This window comes from Manis javanica, chromosome 8, assembly GCF_040802235.1.
Source record: "Manis javanica isolate MJ-LG chromosome 8, MJ_LKY, whole genome shotgun sequence".
In the NCBI taxonomy this organism is placed as follows: Eukaryota; Metazoa; Chordata; class Mammalia; order Pholidota; family Manidae; genus Manis; species Manis javanica.
The window spans coordinates 12,360,167-12,386,797 of record NC_133163.1 but is presented as its reverse complement, the minus strand read 5'-3'; the positions used below and the strand labels follow the sequence as shown (position 1 = coordinate 12,386,797).

Here is a 26,631-nt window from a genome sequence, read left to right as displayed (position 1 = left end):
TACAATTATTGAAACTGGAAAAAGAAGAACAAATGAGGTCCAATGTCAGTAGAAGGAGAGACATAATAAAGATAAGAGAAGAAATAAATAAAATTGAGAATAAAACAATAGAAAAAAATTGAAACTATGAACTGGTTCTTTGAGAAAATACACAAAATAAATAACCCCCTAGCTAGACTTAGTAACAGAAAAAGAGAATCTACACACATAAACAGAATCAGAAATGAGAAAGGAAAAATCACTATGGACCCCACAGAAATACAAAGAATTATTAGAGAATACTATGAAAAACTATATGCTAACAAACTGGATAACCTAGAAGAAAGGGACAACTTTTTAGAAATATACAACCTTCCAAGACTGACCCAGGAAGAAACAGAAAATCTAAACAGAACAATCACCAGCAATGAAATTATCAGTAATCAAAAAACCACCCAAGAACAAAACCCCTGGACCAGATGGCTTCACTGCTGAATTTTATCAGACATTTAGAGAAGACATAATACCCATTCTCCTTAAATATTTCCAAAAAACAGAAGAGGAGGGAATACTCCCAATCTCATTCCCTGAAGCCAGCATCACTCTAATACCAAAACCAGGCAAAGACACCACACACACAAAAAAACTACAGACCAATATCCCTGATGAACATAGATATAAAAATACTAAACAAAATATTAGCAAACAGAATTTAAAAAATACATCATTAGGATCATACACCATGATCAAGTGGGATTCATCCCAAGGATGCAAGGATGGTGAAACATTAAAAAATCCATCAACATCATCCACCACATCAGCAAAAAGAAGACAAAAACCACATGATCATCTCAATAGATGCTGAAAAAGCATTTGACAAAATTCAACATCCATTCATGATAAAAGCTTTCAATAAAATGTGTGGTGGGAACTTGATAATGGGGCAAATCTAGTAACCACAATGTTGCTCATGTAATTGTATATTAATGATACCAAGATATATATATATATATATATATAATTACCGTAAGATCCAGCAATTCCACTTCTGGGTATATACCCAAAAGACTTGAAAGCAGGGTACCAAAGAGATATTTACACACCCATATTCATAGCAGCACTATTCACAATAGCTAAAACATGGAAGTAACCTAAAACCTAAAACCTAAAACCATTGATGGGTGACTGGATAAACAAAAATGTGGTATATCCATGCAGTGGAATATTATTCAGCCTTAAAAATGAAAACGTTTCAGCAATTAGTTACAAAAAAGATGAACCAGGGGAATATTATGCTAAGTGAAATAATACAGTCACAAAAGGACAATTATATGACCCCATCTATCTGAGATCCCTACTGTAGTCAAAATCAGAGACCGTAGAAAATAGAGTGGTGGTTGCCAAGCACTGTAGGGAGGGAGGAATGGGAAGTTATTGTTTAAAGGACAGAGTTTCAGTTTTACAAGATGAAAGAATTTAGGGATGGATGGTGGTGATGGCTGCAGAGCATTTTCAATGTATTTAATACCACTGAATTGTACACTTAAAAATGTTTAAGATGGTCAATTTTATGTGTATTTTACCACAATAAATTTTTTAAAATTATCATCCGTAATAGTTAAGATTAGTTGATTAATACAGCAGATTTTCTCCATACATCTTTTAATCCTTGGCTGAAATGCAGCATTTATACCAGTAAAAATGAATTCCTCACCTGCCTTTGTCAAGTAAACCTTTCCACTCTGGGAAACAAAAGTAATATCTGAAGTATAAAAACTGTGGTAAGTATTCTTTATGATATCATCATGAAAGTCAGCTAATAATTCAAAAGTGTTGCCGCCATCAACTGAAAACCAAACCTAAGGGAATAAAAAGATAATAGCTCACTAAAGAGCTGCCATGTAACAGTCAGCAATTACCGATCAACCCGAGCTTCCTACGTAAGACAAGTCATGCAGCATGGTCTTCCCCATACTTCCACATCCATCACACACACACACACACACACAAATGCACAGACATCTTACCTACTTGATCAGCCCTCTATTTCCTTCCTATGGTTTTATGACTATATCTGACAGTCTCAGGTCTACACCATACGGATGGTAAATGTATAAAAGAACCAAATTATTCTATCCAAACAGAAGCTCCTCATTCACAAAAGGATGACAGGATGACATGCTAGGTGTATTTGGATACGGAGGAGAGAGCAGACCTCATATTGACATGAGACTTCATGTTCTAGGCATCTAGCAAATATGTATGGAAACATGTTTTGTGTTGGAAGAGTGTCTTGATATTTGCAAAAGTGTGTCCTGGGGCCTTAGTAAATTCTTAAATATACTCCCCACAGCACATAAAAATCTCTATTTCCTCATCTTGCAGTAAGAATTGTTTGAAGATGAATCAGATCATGCATTGAGTGAATCCTGCTTGGTACCTCCTTTCGTAGCCTAAGTTTTATTCAAATATAAATGTCTGGATTTTTAAGTTCTTCTTAAAAAGTATTTTAATGACAAGTTATACCAGAAAAAAAGGCTTTTCTTAAATTTAGAACATTATAAATGTGGCTGAAGTCTCTTTGACTACCATCCCAATAATTCTCCTTTTATACCTCATCTGATACAGAGTCTATTGTACCCCTTTCTAGAGGTAACCAGTTATCAACTTGAAAATTCTACATACTTACACACACACACACATATATATATATACACACACACACACACACACACAGAATACATTCAGTACAGTACAGTTTATGGGGAGAAGAGAAGAAGCATATCATATATCATATATCTGGGTGCAGCACTACCTTTAGACTTGGGCAAGAGGGACTCGTGTCCTAGACTGCATGCTTAGTGGGCCTGTGTATTACAAACACACAGAGAATATTTATTGAATAACATATAGGTGTTTCTATCACTCAGGAATGTAGTGCTCATTGCTGGCATAGCACAATCCATAACCTAAACGAATGATATGGGGGGCTCCAATTTTACTCTTGCTCTGGATCCTGCAAATGTTACCAATGAGCCTGGTTGTGGATGGGGGAGGGTACTCTGAATAATATATTCAAAACAGCAACATATTGTACCTGGGTGTTCCATAAATTACATTTGTCACTCAACAATGTATCTCTGATCATTTTATATTAGCTCTGCAGACCTTCACATTCTTCTACAGTGTCTCATAGTATCTAGTGCTACGGATATGCAACACCTGAGACGTTCTACTTTCCTACTAACAGTTAAAGGTTATATTAAATGTTCGCTCTTATAAACAATACTTCAATGAACATTCACTTACTTTTTTGTACTAATGTTGAAGTCTATCTCTAGAGAAGATACTGAAAACCCAGTTGTTGAGTCAGAGGTTATGTATATTTCTATAATTTTAATAGACTGCCACAATGCTCTTCAGTTTTGCTGAACCAGTTAATAGTCCCATCAGTAGTGTATGAGAATCCATTTCTCCAAACTTCACCAATACTTGATATTGTTAAAATTTTACTTTTAACCTTTACTGATTACCTTAATGAAAACAACGGCAACTCACAACACTTTTTCTGTTTTTAGTCATTGATCCTTGCATGGCTCATTTTTATTTTTCTCATGATATTTGATAACATGAGAATGTATGAACTGAAAGCCCAACCCAAGAATTAGCAAATTACTAATACTTTACATTTTCCTATGTTTCTCCCCAATTCTATCACCCTGTCTTTCTCCTCCCTTATATCCCCTATATTGGAGATATCTAATATTCTGAAATTTGTGTTTTTCACTCTCTTGCTTATTTTTTTAATTTTAGCACATATGTATGTGTGCTTCAGTAATATATTACTTGAATTGTCTTTTGTTCTTTATAAAAAGGGTGTCATACCACACTGTTTTTTAGAATGTACTCTTCTTTCTAACATTTTTAACTTATATTCATACATGTTGCATATAACTCAGGTCATTTGCTTTTCTGTTGCCATCTAATAGTCCATTAGATGAACAAACTGTAATTTATTTATTCATTATCCTATTCATGGGCATTTGGATTGCTTTGTTATTTAGTGCTATCATTAATAGCATCATGATGAAATTTTTTAATGTTTCCTCATATATGTATTTACCTTGCCAAAAAGTGAAAGTCATAGGTCACAGAAAATGCAAACATTGAAATTTATGATAATAATAATGCCAAATTGCTTTCCAAAATAACTGTAGTGATCTACTTTCCATCAGCGATGTATAAAAGATGTGGTCAATCCACATTCTCTTCAACATTTTGCATTGTCAGATTTTGCCAATTAAACAGCTGAAAATGATATTGCAGTGCATTCTTGATTTCCATGATTACTTGTGAATTATACCATCTCTACAAGTTTACTCAATGTGTTTTTTTTCTGTGAAATGCCTTTGTGTTTTTTGTCAGTTATTAGGTTGTCTTTTTTATACTGCCTTCTAAAAATTCTTCACATACTCTCACTTCTAATTCTTACTCAGTTAAATGTGTTGCAGATAACATCTTCCAGTTTGCAGTCTGTATTTTCACTTCTTACAATCCCTTTAATAAACAGACTTCTCTCCCCTTCTGTCTTCTTTGGGAGAATGCAGAGAATTTTATTTAGGTGAACAGCGAAGTTAAGAGACTTCTGTGATTTCATTTGGAAGCTTAACTAAAGAGTAAGCTGAGCCTTAAATAACCAAACTTTTTGAGCATACAAAAGACCTCTTGGAGCATAACCCCAGTTTGAATTAGTATCAGCCTGTATTTCCTTTATTTTTTGTTTTGAATGTATTACTTGACTGAAGATATACGTCATTTCCAAATTATTTTGGAAGTATCCTTTGTCTTGATTGTGTTATTGTATGTGGATGCTGTTCAAAATTATTAAATTAACTTAGATGTTTTCAATTTTGTGAAGACATGGTGGGTACGTTCCAGGTCATAATACAAAAGTGATTTGTGAATCTAGCAACTGGATGGCTTACCATTATTTTTCACCTCTTTTATTCCATATTGTGTTAAAAAAAACACATCATAAAACATCATCTTAACTACTTTCAAATATTTTTTTTAATGTGCAGTCTTTATTTTCTCTAAACACTGAGGTAAAGAGAACTCTTTCAAAAAAACAGCAACAAAATACCTAGGAATAAACCTAACCAAGAAAGTGAAAGACCTATACCCCAAAAACTACAAGACATTCTTAAGAGAAATTAAAGAAGACACTAACAAATGGAAACTCATCCCATGCTCTTGGCTAGGAAGAATTAATATTGTCAAAATGGCCATCCTGCCCAAAGTAATCTACAGATTTAATGCAATCCCTATCAAATTACCAACAGTATTCTTCCATGAACTGGAACAAATAGTTCAAAAATTCATATGGAACCACCAAAGACCCCGAATAGCTAAAGCAATCCTGAGAAGGAAGAATAAAGTAGGGGCAGATCTCGCTCCTCAACTTCAAGCTCTACTACAAAGCCACAGTAATCAAGACAATTTGGTACTGGCAGAAGAACAGAGCCACAGACCAGTGGAAAAGAATAGAGACTCCAAACATTAACCCAAACATATATGGCCAATTAATATACGATAAAGAAGCCATGGACATACAATGGGGAAATGACAGTCTCTTCAACAGATGGTGCTGGCAAAACTGGACAGCTACATGTAAGAGAATGAAACTGGATCACTCTAACCCCATACACAAAAGTAAATTCAAAATGGATCAAAGACCTGAATGTAAGTCATGAAACCATAAAACTCTTAGAAAAAAACATAGGCAAAAATCTAATGGACATAAACATGAGTGACTTCTTCATGAATATATCTCCCCAGGCAAGGAAAACAAAAGCAAAAATGAACAAATGGGACTATATCAAGCTAAAAAGCTTCTGTACAGTAAAGGATACCATCAATAGAACAAAAAGGCATCCTACAGTATGGGAGAATATATTCATAAATGACAGATCCGATAAAGAGTTGACATCCAAAATATATAAAGAGCTCACACACCTCAACAAACAAAAATCAAATACTCCAATTAAAAAATGGGCAGAGGAGCTGAAATTCAGATGCCCAACAGACACATGAAAAGATGCTCCACATCACATCGCTAATCATCAGAGAAATGCTAATTAAAACCACAATGAGATATCACCTCACACCAGTAAGGATCACCACCATCCAAAAGACAAACAACAACAAATGTTGTCGAGGTTGTGGAGAAAGGGGAACCCTCCTGCACTGCTGGTGGGAATGTAAATTAGTTCAACCATTGTGGAAAGCAGTATGGAGGTTCCTCACAAAGCTCAAAATAGAAATACCATGTGACCCAGGAATTCCACTCCTAGGAATTTACCCTAAGAATGCAGCAGCCCAATTTGAGAAAGACAGATGCACCCCTGTTTATTGCAGCACTATTTACAATAGACAAGAAATGGAAGCAACCTAAGTGTCCATCAGTAGATGAATGGATAAAGAAGATGTGGTACATATACACAATGGAATATTATTCAGCCATAAGAAGAAAACAAATCCTACCATTTGCAACGACATGGGTGGAGCTGGAGGGTATTATGCTCAGTGAAATAAGCCAGGCAGAGAAAGACAAGTACCAAATGATTTCACTCATCTGTGGAATATAAGAACAAAGGAAAAACTGAAGGAACAAAACAGCAGCAGAATCACAGAACCCAAGAATGGACTAACAGTTACCAAAGGGAAAGGGACTGGGGAGGATGGGTGGGAAGGGAGAGAGAAGTGGGGCAAAGAAGAAAAGGGGCCTTACGATTAGCATGTATAATGTGGGGGCAGGGGCATGGGGAGGGCTATGCAATACAGAGAAGACAAGTAGTGATTCTACAGCATCTTACTATGCTGATGGACAGTGACTACTGGGGAATGTGGGGGGTACTTGGTGAAGGGGGAAGTCTAGTAAACATAATGTTCCTCATGTAATTGTAGATTAATGATACCAAAAATAAAAAACAAATATATATATATATACATACATATATATATGTATATGTATGTATATGTGTGTGTGTGTGTGTGTGTGTGTGTGTGTGTGTATATATATATACATATATATATATATATATATATACATGTGAAAAAAACCAGCAACATTATTGAAAATGGGTAGGTCCAATCTTACACAATGTTACATGTCAACTATATTTCAATACACTAGAAAAAATGCATTTTATTTTCAAATAAGAAGCAGATAAAGAATATAGGAAGGTTTAGCCTCACACAGGGGAAGGAACCAAAGGTTAAGGGTAAACCAAGATTTTCCTGAATTGGACCAGACTTCAGAGTTGTGACTAGTATTTCAGAGTTCAGTAATATTAAGCATATTTTGGAACAGATCTCTAGAACTTTTTCTTCTTGCAGAACTGAAACTCTATGCCCATTAAACAACAACTCCTATTTTCTCCCTTCTCCCAACCCTAGCAACCACCATTCTACTTTCTCTTTCTTTGTATCTGACTACTTTAGGTACCTCATATAAGTGGAATCATACTGTATATGTTCTTTTGTGACTGGCTTATTTGACTTAGCATAGTGTCTTCAAAGTTCATCCATGTTGTGGGCTGTGACAGGACTTCCTTTCATTTTAGGCTCACAGTATTCCACTGTATGTATGTGTGTATCTCACATATTTTTTAGCAATTCATCTGTTGATGAACACGTAGGCTGCCTCCTTCCCCTGGCTGTTGTAGACAGTACTGCTCTGAACATGGGTATACAGTATCTCTTTAAGATCCTGCATTCAGTTCTCTTGGGTTATACCAGTAGTAGGATTTCTAGATCATATGGTAGTTCTACCTGTAATTTTTGGAAGAACCACCATGTTGTTTTCCACAGTGGTTGCATTATTTTACAATCCCACAAATAGTACACAAGAGTTCCAACTTCCCATTCCCACCAAAATTTTTTTTTCAAGTTTGTTTTGGCTATGCAGGGTCCCTTGAACTCCTTATGAATTTTAGGATAGCTTTTTTTGAATTTATGCAAAAAATGCCATTTGAATTTTGATGGGTATTGTATTGAATCTGTAGGTTGCTTTGAGTAATATTTATATCTTAAGAATGTTTAGTTGTCTAATCCATGAACATGCAATATGTTTCCACTTATTTATATATTCTTTAACTTTTTAAAGCAATGTTTTATAGTTTTCAGTGCACAAGTCTTTCACCTCCTTGGTTAATTCCTAGGTTTTCTATTCTTTTTGATGTTGTTTATTTTTATTGATGCTTTAGGTGGAATTGTTTTTTTTAAATTTCTTTTTCTGATTGTTCATTCTTAGTATATCAAAACAAACAATTTTGCATCTTGGCTTTGTATCTTGCTACTGTGTTGAGTTCATTTATTAGTTCTAATGGGTTTTCTTGGTAGAAATTTAGAGTTTTCTACATACAAGACAAGATGATATCATCTGTGAACAGAGATAATTTTACTTCTTCCTTTTTAATATGGATGCCTTTTATTTATTTTTCTTGTCTAATAGCTCTGGCTGGAACTTCCGGTACTGTACTGAACAGAAATAGTGAGAGTGGCCATCCTTGCCTTGATCCTGATCTTAGGGGAAAAGCTTTCAGTCTTTCACCACTGAATGTGATGTTTGCTGTGTGGTTTTCACATATGGCTTTCTTTATGCTGAGGTAGTTTCCTTCTAGTCCTTGTTTGCTGAGTGTTTTTTTATATTGAAAAGGTATTGAATCTTGTCAAAAGGTTTTTGTGCATCAACTGAGATGATCATGCGGGTTTTGTTCATCATTCTGTTAATGTGTTGTATTACATTAATTGATTTTCATGTGTTGAACCATCCTTGCATTCCAGGCACAAATCCCACTTGCTCTTGGTGTACATAACCTTTTAATGTGTTATTGAATTCAGTTTGTTAGGATTTTGTTGAGTAAGTTTTAAATCAATGTTCTCCAGGGATACTGGCCTCTGGTTTTCTTTTCATATAGTATCTTTGCCTAGCTTTTGTATCAGGGTAATGTTGGCCTCATAAAATGACCTTGGAAGTATTCCTTCTTCAGTTTTTTTTGATAAGCATTTGAGGAGGACTGGTGTCATTTCTTCATTAAATATTTGGAACAATTCACCAATGAAGCCATCTTGGATTTCTTTGTTGGAAGGGTTTTGATCACTGATTCAATCTCTTAACTAGTTATTGGTCAGTTCAGATTTTCTATTTATGCATGATTTAGTATTGGTAAGTTGTGTGTTTCTAGGAATTTATCCATTTCTTTTAGATTATCCAGGTTGTTAGCATACAATTATTCATAATATTCATAATCTTTCTTATTTCTGTGGCATCAGTTATAATGTTGCCTCTTTTCATATTTTAGTTCAGTTGAGTCTTTCCTTTTTTTCTTAGTTATTCTAGCTATGGATTTATCAATTTTGTTGATCTTTAAAGAACCACCTTGTAGTTTTGTTGATTTTTTTCTATTGTTTTTCTTTTCTCTATTGCACTTATTTCTGCTCTAGTCTTTATTATTTGCTTCCATCTGCTAGCTTTGGGTTTGGTTTGTTCTTCATTTTCTAGTTCCTTAAATTGTAAAGTTATGTTGTTAATTTGATATTTTTCTTCTTTTTTAACATATGTGTTTATAGCTATAAACTTCCCTTTTAGTACTGCTATTGCTGCATCTAAGTTTTGGTATGTTCTATTTTCATTTTAATTTTCTGAAGGTATTTTCTAATTTCCCTTCTTATTATTTCTTTGACTCATTGGTTGTTTAAAAATGTGCTGATTAATTTCCAAATATTTGTGGATTTTCCAGAATCATAGTTAAGTATTTTAGTCAATTCATTATCCCACCCTCCTGTGCAATTATTTTACTCTGCTTTCTCTTTCTTCAAACCCACAACATTCCCCCTTTTTCCTCATTCTCAAATAACAACGTTGATTTTTGTTGAGACACAAGAAAATAAATTCCCACACCCTTCCATTACCAATATACCCACCTATCAGCGTTTGAACCCCAAAACTCTTCCTTCCTCCTTTTGCTATAGAATAATAGTTGATGCTCCTAAGGCCAACCTTTCCCCTAATTCAGAGATCTCCTCTCCTCTCATCTATTTAGAAATATCACCCCAGCAATTTCTCCTCCTTCCTGTGCTATTCAACTTCCCCCGCTACTGAATAATTCCCATTAGCACACAGCATAATTCCTCCTATCTTTAAAAATAAAAAACAAAAACTCTTCTCTTGACTGCCTTCCTCCCTCAAACATTGCCACATTTCACTGATACATGTTTCAGATATTTGCAAAAGATATGTTTGAGTTCATTGTCACTAATTCTTTTCCTCTTATTCTCTCTTCACTGGACTTCCCACCTTTTTAATCATCAGAATGACTCTGTTCTTTGCTTGATGTATAACCACTAGCATAGAGTAAGTAAATGATTTAGAACTATACCAGGGAGTGAAATTTCATGTGTACACACCTGATTACCGTAAGCATACAGAAAATGGCTTCGTGGATGGAATATCATTCCAGCAGAAGAGAATGATGAAGGAAATGAGAAAAGCGGAAATTTTTGTTTTAATCTTGGTTTGTTATTTTCTAGGATTCTCACAGAGGCAATGGTATTTGTCTAGAAAGAGATAAAGAGTGAGCAAATCATAAGAATCTTTCCATTAGTATTACTAGTATATATTATAATTTTTAGAGTTTCTTATTACTTGGATTTTGATTAAGATAGGGACATACTCATTAACACAGCAAGGCACTGGAAGGATTAGTAACCATCAGCATCTCCTTTACTCTGCCTCCCCCCATATACGTACATTTTATAGATGTTAACAGAAGTTTAGGAGATGGAATAATTTGTCCAAGCTTGTATAATAAATGACAAAGAGAGATTTATTATGGAATCATTATTGAACTCGGCAGACAGACTCCAATGCCCATTCTTACAGCTATCACGTCAAACAACTTTTTAGAAGTGTGGGTTCCTCAGCCACACTCCAATTCTACTGGATCATGACCTTGAAGGGAATCAGAATGTGCCACCACAAAACATTCCACTTTAGTATAAAGATTATTTTAAGCTGAAGACATTTGAGATTCAACAGATACAGATAAAAAGTCTTCCCTATCTGACTAAGAGCAGCAACTTCAGGGAAATAAGGCTGCTATTAATTCCTCTTCACAGCAGATCTGACCTCAGAAGGGAGAATGTGAATAAAACCTACCCAAATCCTTCCTCCAGGAGAGTTTTATGGGGGCCCTGAAGGAGATGAAAGACACTCACACCTGTATAAACAAACATTATCACAAACTTTCCTATCTCCTGCTTATTCTCCTGTAAACCCATTATCTGTTCATTGGCAAAAGGCAAAAGGCTAAGAATACCCCTTAAGCACCTTTCTTACCACCACCCCCATTAAGCTACAAAGACGGAATATAACTTCCAAATTTTAAACACCTTTTTTAGTTACTCATCACTGATTTTCACCCACATGTATATACACTACATGCATAAATCAATTGTTTCTTTGTCTCCTGTGAACCTGTCTTTTGTCAGCTTAACTTGAAGAGCCTCAATTTCAGAAACTAAGTAGAAGAAAATATTTTTTCCTCCACTAAAACAATGAGGGTATGTCTAGTTCCATTTTTTTTGTTCATATAAACTGACAATTTTATGGAACATAAATTTATACAGTTTATATTCTTCTGCAGAATAAACAAAGAAGAATTACTACGCAAAAATCATCCATTTCCACCACACTGAATGATAATCAGAGGCAAGATATCTATCTCTAAGGAGTCTTAAACTATATTATTAACCATAAATAATTTGCTGTAGTCAATTTTATCAACTTCGATTGTCAAAGATAACAAGAATGCTGGAAATAAGTTTTGCTATTGTAAATTTCCCTGTCCACAGTGTCAAGAACAATCACCTTTGGGCTGTAAGGCCTACCTGGTTAGAGAGGAGGTAGACTCCAGTTCTACGCTCTGGGTCAACAAGAAATGTTTTCACAATTGAAGGAATGGCTTTTATTCCTTTTGAAATCTGAGGTAAGCAAGGTAGCCATTCAAGAAATGGTTCTTTGCCATAAAAACAAGAGCTTGCCTACAAGGGAAAGGAAAAGTTAATGCAGTTCTTGACATTCAAGTTCTAATTAGTTCCCTTTAGCAAATAAACTAATGAGCCGTTGTGTTGTCCTGATTGACTACAAATAATAGTGATAAATCTCTGATGCCGTTACTTCTCTTTTGGGGGATGTGAGTCCAGAAAATATGCAATGCATCCTTTCTGACATAGATTGTTTTTACTAGAACCATTATGTGGGTTCCAGCTTTAACATAATTAAGTAATTACTATTAAACCCAAGTAGAGGCTCCACTGGAAGCAAAGAATGATTGCTAAGCTTTTCAGTCTGTAGAATTACTATTTTTTAAATGAAAAACAATCCATGAATTGTGCACAATAAAATCTTTTACCTTTCAAAATATTCAATACCATACCTCACTTAGGGTCTTGTTTCTCTCAAAGGTGACAGCAACATAATCAACTATAAAATATAAAGGTGCAGAAATTACAATTAGGATCTATATGACTAAAGGTATCATTAATTAAGCATATTCAAATACAATTTTCTTGCACTTAAAACAATCATGCCAATTGTCTCATATTTAAATGAACTTTTTACTTCAGTTGTAGGCCATTAACACATAAAAAACAAACCTATCTACATTTTTTTCTATTTTAATGTCATTTTATTTAATCTATATATGCTATGTTGAAAAAAGCCTGTTAATATTTCTTTAACTAAAATTTACCTTCAAAGTGTTCTCTGTTAGCAAAACATCTTTCATTATACCACAATTTTCCTTTGATATAGTCAACCTACATAAAACAAAAATATTACTTAGGCAATATGTAGACTTAAGATATAAAATAGAAAAAAACATAAAAATTTAGAACTGAAAATTATCTCCATTCTCCTTGTATTGTCTGGAGTTTTGGATCTATGCAATTGTTGGGTACAAAATTTGCAACCATTTTTTCTTCCTAACACCAATTGCATTTTTTGAACAAATATCTACCAAGTGGCTACCTTGTGCCAGGTACTGCTCCAGACATGGATCCTGGAGTCCCACTGGTCCATGGGCATCTCTGGGTGGTAAGCCTACCTAATGTCTATTTGTGCAAATTTGTTTTCCTCACCCTCATTCTTCAGTGATATAGTTCAACTAGGTTTGGAATCGCATTTTGATAGTTATTTCCCCGAGTCCTTTCTAATGGAAATCTGTTACCTATCTGGCCAGTTCTCTGCTTCACATTTTCTCCAATTAGAATGACAAGAAGTCAGTTCCATTTGTTTGATGAGAAATAAGTGTTCCTGCCTTCTAGATGGTGTGAGCACACATGTGTGTCATATGCGTGTGTGTCCATAGGCATCTATGAAGATGGAATGGGGAAGGGACATGGCAAAAGGCTAAGAATACTCAGTTTTGTTGCAGTTTCCAAACTGAAGCATTCATATATGTTCATGGGAATGACCTAGTTGAATCACAAAATATGACTTTGTAATAGAGAAGGGAGATGGAAGCAAATCCCACAAAAAAGACCAGAAGCAAAGCTGTGGTTAGCTTATATGACACTTTTGTGCAAATTGGAGAGTGCCCCTTTCTCCAGGTAGGCATAGATCTACATGGGAGTAGATAGATTGGGGAGTAAAGTATTAGCCAAATTTCAGCCCCTGTTCTTTTGTTAAAAAGGCACCTTTGCGCAGAATTCATGTGAACAGCCACAGCAATCCTGGAACATATAAAGGAGTTGGGGGTGGCCTCTTAAACTAGGTGGGGCACTTCTTCCTTTGAAGCAGAAGGGAAGATCATTGCTTAAGGGTTGATGGAAATATATTTTTTTGGTTCAAACTGTAAATAATATTATAGTAACAAGATTAATCTATATTGTAAATTATTGTCTTGTTCCTCATCTCTTAAGTGACCAAGAAAACACATATCTTCTAACCAACATTGAAAATTTAAAGCTTCTTACCCTTTCAAAACCACAAAAGTCTGCCCTTGAAAACTAGAAGAAAAAAAGAAACTTTAATTTTTGCTGGAATAGGCAGAACAACACATAGTAATATAAATTATACTAAAGGAAATTATGCTTTTCATATCCAAGCAGTTAGGAGTGTCACATGCCAAAACAAGCCTCTAAAAAATTTACAGAATATGCTGGAGATTTCCCTTCAGTCTTTGCTTTGTTTCACCGTTTTATTAGTTTGTTTATACTTCAACTTGATTCCAGAAACGATTTGAGGTTTTACAAAAATCATTTAGTGATTTCAATGGAAGAGTTAAGAAGTGTGCAGAAAGATACTAAGTCTGCCACCAGTTTGAGATTAGGAAGTCACACCCTTAACCTGTTATTTCCTCTGGGGCCATTGTTTCTTCTGCCCAGTCCAGGGCAGCCCTGCAGGTGCGAGGTCCTCACCATGTCCAGCACATGCCTAATTCTCTGTGCTTGAACTTGAGGTCACTGTTACAGCTTCTTCAACTCTGCGCCAGATCTATCTGTTGCCTGAACAAATGGTACTTTCTCAGAGATGGTGAGGAAAGAGCAAGGCTATGAGTATTTGCAAACCTGAAGACAGGTAATAATTACCATGTGTAAGAAATACCTGCTTCTCAACCAATACAACTGCCCCTTCTACTTCCCCTTATCATTTCTTCTCCTGTTCTTAAGTCTGTTTTTCTGACCTTATTTTCTGACCTATTGTGGTCATTTTTGAGAGATGTTTATTAACATGTTTAAGAATTTCATGATGTGCACATGGCATATCCTCACCAAAATGTATATTCCCCTTCTCTCAAAGGGGAATACTTTGTAATACTGTATTTAGCTTTATAAATTACCCTAAAGCATTTGGGAACAGATGTAACTATAAACACATAGCTAATTTTCTTTCTGTACATATTAAAACTTACTAAAAATTTGTACGGCAGTAAAACTAACACCATTTCCAATAGTATATTCAACTCTAAAGGAAAAGGAAAAGTTACTGTATTATGCTTTTGAAAAGGAAGAAGTATTTCAGTTCCAAGCATTCATTTCCACATCTAGCCCAAGTATCCAGTATTTGTTCTTTATATCACATAAGATAGTTAAGGTTAATTATTACAAAGCAATTCACATACCGTTAAGACAGGAGATGATGGATACCGAAGATCTCCACTTACAAAAAGACCCAAAGAGGAGAGGATAACTAAAAAATGATTTGTTAAAACCATATCCACCACTGAGAGCCCTGAGTGCCCTAGGGAAGAAATTAGACAATGGGTTTAAAAGTAAGGAAAATGTGAGCTCCTAAGCAAAGCAAAGACATTTAATAAATACTGCTCAAGTGTTAATATAAATGAAATGCTGTTAACAGAAGCACCATTAGAAGAATTACCTTCTCCAACCAAAGAATAGATCGTATCTGTCAGGTTATACCATATAGTATCATCATAATTCCAAAATCCAGAAAAACTGAGGCCTATGTACATACCTAACAAGAGAGAAAAGGAAAATTAAAGTAGACAACTTTACAAAGTGAGTCCCTCACTTCTACGATGCTAGGCCTGCAGGGGCCAAAGCCTGCATCTGCTCCACCTTCCACAACACCCTCTGTCACTTCAACTCCCCTCCCCTCAGCTGGACTCTCAATTTCTTAAGCATTGGAGAGATTGAAGTAACTTCAGGTTACACCACAGCACAGGATTTTAGCCAACCATCTGACTTAATTTGAGGGGTTTTGTCTTATACTGAAGGGGATAAGAATATGCCACCCCAAAATATGCCACTTTGATACAAGGGTTTTTTTGAGCTGGAGGCAACTGAGAATCAAGAGATTCAAGAAGCGGTTATCTGCTCTCCTCTTATCAACCTAAAAGCAGGGCATAAAGTTCCCCTTGGAAAAGGTGCTTTCCCTAACCCCAACTTTATACCCGGAAGAGAGGAGCACTTTTACCACAAGAAACCCGGAGTCCACACTGAGATGAGCTGCCGTGGGGTAAATGGCAGAATTTCCAGAATCTACCACCTGGCCTTAGGCCATTTATATATCAATGGGTGTTTACAGCTGAAGCCTAAAGCAGCCTCAGGTGAATCCAAGACAAGAGGTAGAGAGAAAACAGCCATTCTCTCCGCCCCTCTGTTCCAGGTACATAATTGGTCTGGCGTCTGCCAATCACCAAGGACTGGCCCATGGAGTTCCTCTCAGAAGGGGAGGGTGGGGAAGTAGAGAGTGGGCTGTGGCTGCTGAGAAATGGAGCAGGGTGTGGGTTTTGCTAGTGGGGACCAGGGATGTTAGGCAGGAAAATAGATATGAGCAGGGTGGAAAGAGAATAAGCTCAGTAAAGCCCACTAGAAAGCACTCAGTTAACCAGTTAAAACTAGAAAGCCAGAAAAGACTCAGAGTTAATGAGTTAAACAGTTAAAGCTCAAAAGGTCCAGAGCAACTTGCCTTTGAATGTTTGAATATTCCCCAGATAAAGAGAAGTATCTCAGCATAACCCATGTCTTCATTGTACCAATTACATCATGCCATTGTAAAATTTACTCCAGCCTGCTAAAAGGCCCAGCTATAAACAGCATAATAAAGACAGAAGATCCCACCTTAAAGCCAAAATTGCATTTTAAGAAATCCAAGAAGTTAAGAAGTAAGATTCTCAACATACTGTTTAGCAAACAAACAATTATTCAGCCCACCCTGGGCAGGGCAGGTGGTCTTAACTGATATGTCCCCAGACCAAAAAGCTGCTATTCTGGGAAGAAATCAGCAGTAAATTTCTTATGTTAATTTTGCAGAATTACCTGGAGAACTAACCAAAAGAAAGACATAATGACTCATCAAGGATGAACATTCGGGGACCATTTAACAAGTCCATACCCCTTACCCTTTGAAAATCCTCAACCGCCTATAAAACCCCAGACCCTAAAACCTTAGGGGTGCCTCTTCTCTGAGGTAGCCCACACTCCCCCTTCTCTGAGTGCCCACCTTTTTGCTTTAAATAAACCTCAACTGCTCAACTTATAACGTTTTGTCTCTGCACTTTTCCAGTGTAGTGTCTTCATTATTTGCTTTTTCATTCTAATCACCTTGTACTCTGACTTCCCTGCCTCTCCGAACCAACCTAGGCCAACAGGGAGAGAGGACTTGCTGGCATGCGCACCACAGCTGGAGAGACAGAGCCCTACCGGGCTAGTGAACTCGAGAAAGCTGTGAGCAATAAAAATGGTTTCTCCCAGCCTGCCCTTCTGCTTGCCTTACTTTGGTTTCACTGTATTCATAGGGGAATTTGTTCCAGGAGGGGAACCCCCTTCCCACCTCCTGGAGCTACACATGCATAAACAGACCTTGCTAACAGAACTCTTATCTTTCATTAGACCTCCACATATTTCCTAGTCACTTCCCAACAATTTATTATTCCTTGAAGATCAAATTCCTTTCCTTTGTTAACATGGTATATAAGCCCCCAAGTTTAACCACTTCTTGGAGTTCCATTTCTTTTCTGTGAACTCCTGTGAATGTTAATATTAATAGAAATTGTGTGCCTTTTCTCCTGCTAATCTGCATTTGTGTTCTATGTAAGGAAAGATACAGAAGTTTAATTCACAGGCGTCATTTACTGAATGCAAGAGGGTAGAGGAAGAGTTGTTCCTCCCAGACAAGACAGTATCTTCTAAGCATAAATAAGTTACTATTTCAGAAGTGCAGTTTTAGTCAATTATTAAAAAAAAAACTCTGAAAGAAATTAAAATGTAAAATCCAAGAGGAATACTATGGTTGATTTGTGATTTTAAAAATAGAAAAAATATTTGCTAATCCCTCAGGAGAACCTATTAAAAGAAGAAGACTGAACACTTTGCAAATACTGAAAGCACTTTGTTCCCCGACCTCACCCTTCCTTGGCCATAGCTAGAAGCATTGAGAGTCTTTTGTGTTTTAAATCTGGAATGTTAATCTGAACTCTAGTCAACAGGCACAACTAGTGGGGGCAGTGGGAAGTGAGAGGAGCCCAAAGACAGTTGATAATCTAGTGTATATACTCTGTTTCCAAAAAGTGAATGTTGGACTACTCAGATTGTCAAGTGTGTATTTTAACTCGCAGCTCTGTTCTGTGTAGGGAAAGATACAGAAGGATGTGTTATTACCATTTACTTTTTCCAGGAAGAGGAAAGCCAAAAACAAGCTTTTCCTTTTCTAAGCACTAAATCTAGTTTGTAGATAACAGTATAATATATTCTAAGTGGGGATAATTTAGGTGTCCAGCATGATATCACATGACCAGACCCCTACGAAGTTTAGAAATATTTAATAGTAAAGCCAGCAGTGAAATACATGCTTTATTTTGGTTAATATTTTTAGACTGAAATTAAGTTACAAGCCATTCTATAACAAACTGGCCAAAACTTGTATCCCAGGGTTACAGAAGCTGATGTCTACCTTTGTGAAGAGATTGGATTTTATTCTAATGGCCAAAAGGACACCACTGCAGAATTCGAAGCAGGGAAGTGATGTGATTTGATTTATACTTGAGAAGATCACTGTGGTGGCAGTATGTACAGTGGGCTATACTGGGGCAAGAACAGAAACAGGGAGACCACTAAGAGGCTTTGAATTAGTCTTATGAAAAAACAATGTTGACTGGACCTAAGACTTTGGCAGGGGAGAGAAGTGGTCACGTGGGGGATGGATACTGGGCACAGCACCATCCTAGTGTAAAGGAGGGCAGGGGGCATCAAGAGTCAGGAAAGAGGACTAATAACATCATTTAACCTAACTGCCTGTGTGCTTTGTTCTCAGCATGGGCCATCCAGTTTTGAATAAACAACCCGAGGCTAAGCTTAGAAATGCGCCTGCTTTAAGTTAGATAACTAGAGGTGGGCAACAGCCTGGGGGCGTGATCCGTGATAAGTCACACAGACATGCTTGGGTAAGCAAGAGATAACAATTGAAGCGGTCAAGCAGCTGGAGTGTTTCCTGAAAGATTACAATATAGAATGTGTTTAAAAATTATTGGTTGTAGAAATGCGCGGGCTTCGGTGTAATGCTGTGAAAATCCTATATAAGCAATACCTAAAGTTGCCTGGGGGTCGGCAGCTCGGACTCGGCCTGAGTGTCAGGGGAGGTGCTGTCGACCCCAGCTTGCTGGCTGAATAAAGACTTTGCCTGTATTTACATCTCTATGCCTGTGTAGTTTGTTCTCTGGAGAAGCCTCAGAAGCCAGGACCCTAACATTTGGGGGCTCTTCCGGGATCTGAGCGGCTTCCCTGAGAACAAAGGACAGCTGGAGGCAAGGTCTAATTGTCCGGACGGGGCAATGTAATTCGAGGGTTGCCCCCTCGTGTCTGCATAAATCCATTATAAAGCGGGAGTCGCCATCCCGTGTATGGTCTCGGGTTAGTGGTCCCGAGTGAGGAAGTCCGGGTTGGTAGTCCCGGCCCCCAGGTTAGCGACCCTGGGTGAAGCCCAGGTAACCAATCCTGGCCCTAAGGTCCGAGTGACTCGGCCTTAGGAAGGCAAGTCCGATCGGCAGAAAACTGGCCCCCGAGGAGGAAAAGATTGAGCTCATCACCCTGCGGCAGTCCGAGTGGACGCCCTTCGGGAGAATTACAAGAGTTTTTGAGGACCCTGAAAGTGGTGAGTGTGGTGTGCACCAGAGTGGGAGAAGGACCGGTCCGAACGAGTGCGATCAGATGTGGTGTGTGTGCTTGGTGTCATCACTGATTGTTTTACTGTGTTTTGGTTTTGGTTTATATTTCTTTTTGCACTTCTCATTTTAAGTTTCCTTGTTCTAAGGTTCTCCTGCTCTCTCCGTTCCTCCTTTCTGCCACTACATCATTCCCTGCGGGCACGGGTCGGGCAATTAAGAGCCATTAGGGCGCCCGCCGCTAGAAGACTCCCGTGACAGGATAAGGGGGTCACAGCAGCGAATCCCAGATAAATTCGAGTCCCCTGTGGAAGAAAAACTGTGCAATGACAGGCACCCGTTCACAAGCACATACAACAGTCATTTTGTTTGAAGTGGCATCTTCATCCTTCGCCTTTGTCCCCCTCATATTCTTTTTCCTTCTTCTTTCTCACCATGGGTCAGACTCAGGCTACTCCTAAGAGTCTGATCCTCTCCCATTTCCCCAAGGTCAAGGAACAGGCCTTAAGTATGAGCCTTGGCATCAAGAAGGGTAAGCTCGACACCTTTTGCTCAGTTGAGTGGCCTTCCTTCGGAGTAGGCTGGCCGGCCCAGGGGTCTCTTTCTTTGGACCTTATTGGCAAGATCAAAGCCATTATCTCCCGGCCAGGTCCTGAGGGCCACCCTGACCAACTTCCCTATATTCTTGTCTGGGAAAATTTGGCCGAGAATCCCCCTTCCTGGTTGGAGCCCTTTTTGGTGGAGAAACCTCATACTGACCCACAAAAGACCTCCGTCCTAGTTGCCCAGGAAAAATCAAAGCCCTCTGATCGCAGAGCCAGAAATCCTGTGCGCCCAAGTGCGCCGCCTGTCCTCCCCGACAGTTCTCCTCTTTACCCCCTCCCGCCGATTGAGCAGCCACCCCCTTATGCAGAGGAGAGGGGTGAAGCTGCCGGGGGGATAGAAAATGCGGCTAGGGAACCAGGCGGCTGCAGCTTCCCCAGATTCTTCAGCAGAGGGAGGCGAGAGGCCGGAAAGAGCTTCCTCACACTCCCTCGCCCTGGCCCCATGCTGGGCGCCAGGTAGAACTGGAAGAATGCAGCTAAGGTCTCGAGGGGCCAGGGAACAAGAAGGGGAGGCTCCCTCCTCCACCTCAGAAGGAGCAGTGCCGGTTCTGCCTGTGAGTGCCATCGGTACCGGCATTGCTCAGCAATATCAATATTGGCCCTTTTCATCTAGTGACCTTTATAATTGGAGGACTCAGAATCCTCCCTTCTCAGAGGACCCCAAGTGTCTTATAGGTTTAGTGGAGTCCATTATGTTTACCCATCGTCCCACATGGGACGACTGCCAGCAATTACTCCGCACTCTCTTCACAACGGAAGAACGAGAGCGTATCCTCAATGAAGCCAGGAAAAATGTCCTCGGAGAAAATGGAAGACCCACTACCCTCCAGCCCATCATCGACGAGGCGTTCCCACTTACGCGCCCAGATTGGGACTTCGGAACTGCAGAAGGTAGGGAGCGTCTCCGGGTCTACCGCCAGACTCTGATGACCGGTCTCCGGGCGGCCGCCAGACAGCCCACTAACTTGGCTAAGGTAAAAACTATTGTTCAGGGGGAAATGGAAAGCCCAGCCGCGTATCTGGAAAGGCTGTTTGACGCTTACCGGCAGTATACCCCCATAAACCCGGAAGCAGAGGAACATAGATCAGCTGTAGTCCTCTCATTCATCAACCAGGCAGCCCCCGATATCTGGAGAAAACTCCACAAGCGGGAGGACCTGGGGGAGATCTCTATTAGAGAGCTGCTGCAGCAGGCGAAGAAGGTCTTCAATGCTAGGGAAACTCCGGAAGATAGAGAAGAAAGGCTGAGGAAAGAGAAATGGGTAATGCAGGAGAAAAATAGGAAGGAAGACAGAGAATTTCAGAAAAGAGAGAACAAGAAGAAGAGGGAGGAGATGGCCAGGATATTCCTGGCCGGGGTGGAGGGCCCTAGGCCACCTCGAGGAACAGGACCCCGTCAATCCCGACTAGGACAAGATCAGTGCGCCCTGTGTAAGAGATATGGACATTGGAAGAGGGAGTGCCCCCAAAGGAGGGAACAAGGGAGAGGGAACCCTGTTAAGACCCTGAACCTAGGAGAGGAGGATTGACGGGGACGGGGCTCGGCACCCCTCCCCGAGTCCTGGGTAACCCTGTGCATGGAGGAGACTCCCATTGGGTTTATGGTAGATACTGGGGCACAGTATTCAGTTCTCAACAAGGCCCACGGCCCCCTAAACCTAAGACGCACAAGTATAGTCCAGGGAGCGACAGGGTCCAGGATATGTGCCTGGACTACTAACAGAAAAGTGGACCTAGGAAGGCATCAGGTCTCTCACTCATTCCTGGTCGTACCCGAGAGCCCCGCACCATTGCTGGGCAGAGATTTATTAACCAAGGTCGGGGCTCGCATTCATTTTGAACCCGAAGAGATAAAAATCATGGACAAAGAAGGGCAGCCCCTACAACCGGCGCATGTGCTAACTCTGTCCCTGGCCGATGAACATCGTCTGTTTCAGGCGGATCAAGAAAAGGGGGGCCAGGGAGAGATGGACTCTTGGGTACAGAAGTTCCCTTCCGCATGGGCCTAGACCGGAGGAATTGGTCTCGCCAAACACCTATCCCCGGTCGTTGTTCAACTCAAAGCTGCAGCTCTACCCATCCGGGTCCGGCAATATCCAATGCCAGAAGAGGCTAGGAAAGGGATAGCACCCCATATCCATAGACTGTTAGAGACAGGAATCCTTAAGACCTGCCAGTCTGCATGGAATACGCCTCTGCTTCCAGTGAGGAAGCCTGGCAGTAAAGATTATAGGCCAGTGCAAGACTTGCAGGAAGTCAATGAGAGGGTGGAAGACATCCATCCTACAGTGCCTAACCCTTACACCTTACTCAGCCACCTGCCACCCACGCATGTGTGGTATACTACTCTGGACCTGAAAGATGCCTTCTTTAGTATTCCGCTCTCTGAAGTTAGTCAGCCTTTGTTTGCCTTTGAGTGGCAAGAGCCAGGGGGAGGAAGAAAAGGGCAGCTTACCTGGACTAGACTGCCTAGGGCTTCAAGAACTCTCCCACCTTATTCAATGAAGCCCTAAGCCAGGACTTGGAGCCCTTTCGCAGGAGCCACCCCCACGTGACGTTGTTGCAGTATGTAGATGACCTGTTGCTGGCCACAGAAACCCGTGAAGAGTGCGAAGAAGCCACGAGGAACTTGCTGGCTGAACTAGGCGAACTGGGATATCGGGCCAGCGCCAAGAAAGTCCACATCTGCCAGAGGTCAGTAGTCTACTTGGGGTACAAAATATCTAATGGGGCCAGGTGGCTAACACAGGCCATGAAGCAAACTGTCCTGGTTATCCCCGTCCCTTCCTCACCCCGGGGAGTGAGAGAATTTCTTGGCTCAGCCGGGTTTTGCAGGCTCTGGATTCCAGGGTACGCAGAAATAGCCCGACCGCTATATGAAGCAACCAAAGAAGGGCCGGGCTGGCAATGGACGCAGGAACAACAAGAGACGTTTGACAGATTAAAAGCAGCTCTCCTCCGGGCCCCCGCCCTATCTCTGCCAGACCCAGAAAAACCCTTTATCCTGTTTGTAGATGAAAAGAAGGGAGTGGCTAAAGGAGTTCTGGCTCAGCAGCTGGGCCCGTGGAAGAGACCTGTGGCTTATTTGTCCAAGCGGCTAGACCCAGTGGCCTCCGGGTGGCCACCTTGTCTGCGTATCCTAGCAGCCATCGCTCTACTGGTAAAAGAGGCAGACAAGCTGACTTTTGGCCAAAATCTGAGAATAACAGCCCCGCATACTGTGGAGGGGATCCTCAAGCATCCTCCGGGAAAATGGATGACGAACGCAAGACTCACCCACTATCAAGGGCTCCTACTAGATTCTCCCCGAATCGCCTTCTCTGACCCGGTAACCCTAAATCCTGCCACCCTTCTGCCGGACCCAGATCTGATGACCCCCATCCATGACTGTAGAGATATCCTTTCCGAAATTATCCAGGTGCAAGCAGACCTGAAAGACACCCCGTTACTGAACTGTGAGCTAAATTGGTATACGGATGGGAGCAGCTTTGTGCAGGAGGGGGTCAGGAGAGCAGGGGCAGCAGTAGTAACCCACGATGGAGAAGTTGTCTGGAGCGCAGCTCTGCCCCCTGGCGGAACTTATTGCTCTCGCTGAGGCCCTGGAAAGAGCAGAAGGCAAGCGGGCCAACATTTACACAGATAGCAGATATGCCTTTGGCACTGTCCATGTCCACGGTGCCATCTACCAAGAAAGAGGATTCCGTCCCGCGGAAGGGAAGGGACTGAGGAATCTGCAAGAAGTCCAAAGACTACTAGCTGCTGTCGAAAAACCCAAAGCAGTAGCAGTTATACATGTATCGGGCCACCAATCAAAGAAGACACCTGAGGCCGTCGGCAACAGCCATGCTGATGCAGAAGCTAAAAGGGCAGCCCTCTCGGACTCCCTTGTACTTGCAGCCCTCGAAATACCCATACCTGAACTGCCCGCCTTGCCACCCAAACCTGAGTATTCCCCCCAGGATCTTGAGTGGATTAAGAAACAAGTCTCGGGGAAAGTGCTTAGGGAGGGAAACTGGAGTAGGGACCAAGAAGGTAGGTTGATCCTGCCTGAAGCATTGGGGCAGTACATGCTTGCTAATCTGCACAAGTCCACCCATCTAGGCTGGAAAAAGCTGCTCAGCCTTTTCCAGTCTGCGCAGTTGGTGTTTCCCCACCAGAATGAGGCAGCTCGTCAGATCACGAATGAATGCAGTAGCTGTGCAAGGCTAAGACCAGCCCCAAGAGGGCTGCACCCAGCAGGTACCCGGGAAAGGGGGAGGGCTCCAGAGAGGAGTTGGGAAATAGACTTCACTGAAATAAAACCAGGGAAGTATGGATACAGGTATTTGCTGGTTATGGTAGATACTTTCTCTGGGTGGGTGGAGGCCTTTCCAACCAAGCATGAGACTAGCCAGGTAGTAGCAAAAAGATTAATTGAGGAAATCATCCCCAGATATGGGGTCCCGGAAGCAATAGGTTCCGATAACGGCCTGGCTTTCGTTAGCCAAGTCCTGCAAGGACTAGCCCTAGCTTTGGGAGTAGATTGGAAGTTACATTGTGCTTATAACCCACAAAGCTCTGGGCAGGTAGAAAGAATGAATCGGACTCTGAAGGTGACCCTTTCTAAATTGGTATTGGAGACTGGCGGGGACTGGGTGACCCTCCTTCCCTTAGCCATCTTCCGTGCTCGAACTTCCCCTATGTACATTTGAGATAATGTACGGGGCTCCTCCACCCATAATCCGGCGAGTGCAGCTTCCCGGTGTAGAGGACCCATCCCCTGACTACCTGAAGGTGTTGCAAGCTCTTGCTAAAGTGCAGCAGGAAATCTGGCCCCTGATCAGAGCGTATTACGAGGGCGGGAAAATTCCAAGCCCGGAACATGGCATAGTCCCAGGGGATATGGTGTGGGTCAAGAGACACCAAGTGAAGACTCTCGAGCCCAGGTGGAAAGGATCTTATGTTGTATTGTTTACCACCCCCACTGCTCTCAAGGTTGACGGTATCGCTCCTTGGGTGCACCACACCCACGTTCAGAAGATCCTGCCTCATCAGGATCCAGGGGCCCGCAAGGAGGAGTGGAAGGTGCAGCAGCATCCTGCGAATCCCCTGAAACTACACCTAAGCCGAAGATGAAGGGGATCCTGCTGATAAGTGCCTTAGTATGGACCTTAAAGGGAACCACATCTGTGACCAGCCCCCCCCCCCACCATGGGGCCTGACCTGGGTGCTGGTCAACGGCGCAACTGGAGAAGTCATCAGTACCACAGAACACAGTGCGCCACTCGGAACCTGGTGGCCTGACCTGTTTTTCTGCCTTCGACGGATCAACCAAGGTTACCGGACCCTTTGGAGAATCGCCCCTTCGGCTGGCACCCAGGCTCAGGGATTTTATGCCTGCCCAAAAGCAGGTAAAGGAGAATCATGTGGGTGGGGGCCCTTCTAGTGTGCCAAATTGACCTGTGTAACCTCGAATGATGGGAGTCAGAAATGGCCAGTTACAAAAGGGGATGCTGTCAAATTTTCTTATGTCAACCAGGGCCTCCCACGTCACGTGCAAAGGGACAGGGCTTGTGATGGGGACCGGGATTGGGTACGAATTCAATTCACTGAAATGGGCAAAAAGACTGAGGTATCACGTTGGATAAGAGGGCTAACATGGGGGATAAAGTACTATAAATCTTGGGGACATGAAGAAGAAGCCTCAACCCTCACCATTAAATTAACCGCGTTAGCTCCCACCGCCGCCATAGGTCCCAACCTGGTTATAAATCCCCAGAAACCTTCAATCCAAGATAAGGGCCTGAGCAAAAAGGATGAGAAAATGCCGACCAGGACGCTTGCTCCAGAACCCACGAGAGGACTGGGTCCATCGACCTCTGGGTTATGGGCCCAGCACACTCCCTCCGGGTTAGGTAATCCCATGTGGGAAATGGTGCAGGCAGTAGTAGAGACTCTTAACCACACCACTTCCTCCCTCACCGATCCCTGTTGGCTATGCTACCCAGGTTCACCCCCCTTCTACGAGGCAATCGGGATAAATGGCTCCTACACTATCAGCAACTCCCATCCCACCTACTGGGATGGGAGACCGTGGAGACTTACAATCGCTCAAGTCTCTATTGCTGGTACATGTGTAGGCACAGTCCCGACGGCCCAGAGCCAGTTATGCTCCTCCTATAATAGCACCCCGTGGGAGCAAGGAAAGTGGATTATACCCTCCTCGGGTTGGTGGCTCTGTTCAAAGACAGGCCTCACCCCGGCCCTATCCACCTCTGTGTTCAATACTAATAATGAGTTTTGTGTGCTGGTGGCCATTCTACCTCGCCTAATATATCGTTCTCATGACTCTCTCCTTTCTTATTGGGAAGAAAGGCCGA

General features: G+C 41.1%; 1 protein-coding gene across 4 annotated transcripts in view; it reads right to left on the bottom strand.

Annotated features, from left to right (window-relative positions):
• CATSPERB (cation channel sperm associated auxiliary subunit beta) overlaps positions 1 to 26,631 on the bottom strand; it is a 119,111-nt gene that overhangs the window by 52,742 nt on the left and 39,738 nt on the right. For all 4 annotated transcript variants that reach the window (XR_012133716.1, XM_073241967.1, XM_073241965.1 and 1 more), the window contains 8 exons: positions 15,425 to 15,520; positions 15,168 to 15,286; positions 14,020 to 14,052; positions 12,795 to 12,861; positions 12,480 to 12,526; positions 11,932 to 12,084; positions 10,450 to 10,599; positions 1,694 to 1,838 (listed from right to left, as the gene is read on the bottom strand). Coding sequence is in view for 3 of the 4 variants with exons in the window: in XM_073241967.1 (XP_073098068.1) it covers positions 1,694 to 1,838; positions 10,450 to 10,599; positions 11,932 to 12,084; positions 12,480 to 12,526; positions 12,795 to 12,861; positions 14,020 to 14,052; positions 15,168 to 15,286; positions 15,425 to 15,520 (810 nt within the window). In the remaining variant the exon portion in view is untranslated. The remainder of the gene's footprint in view (positions 1 to 1,693; positions 1,839 to 10,449; positions 10,600 to 11,931; positions 12,085 to 12,479; positions 12,527 to 12,794; positions 12,862 to 14,019; positions 14,053 to 15,167; positions 15,287 to 15,424; positions 15,521 to 26,631) is intronic.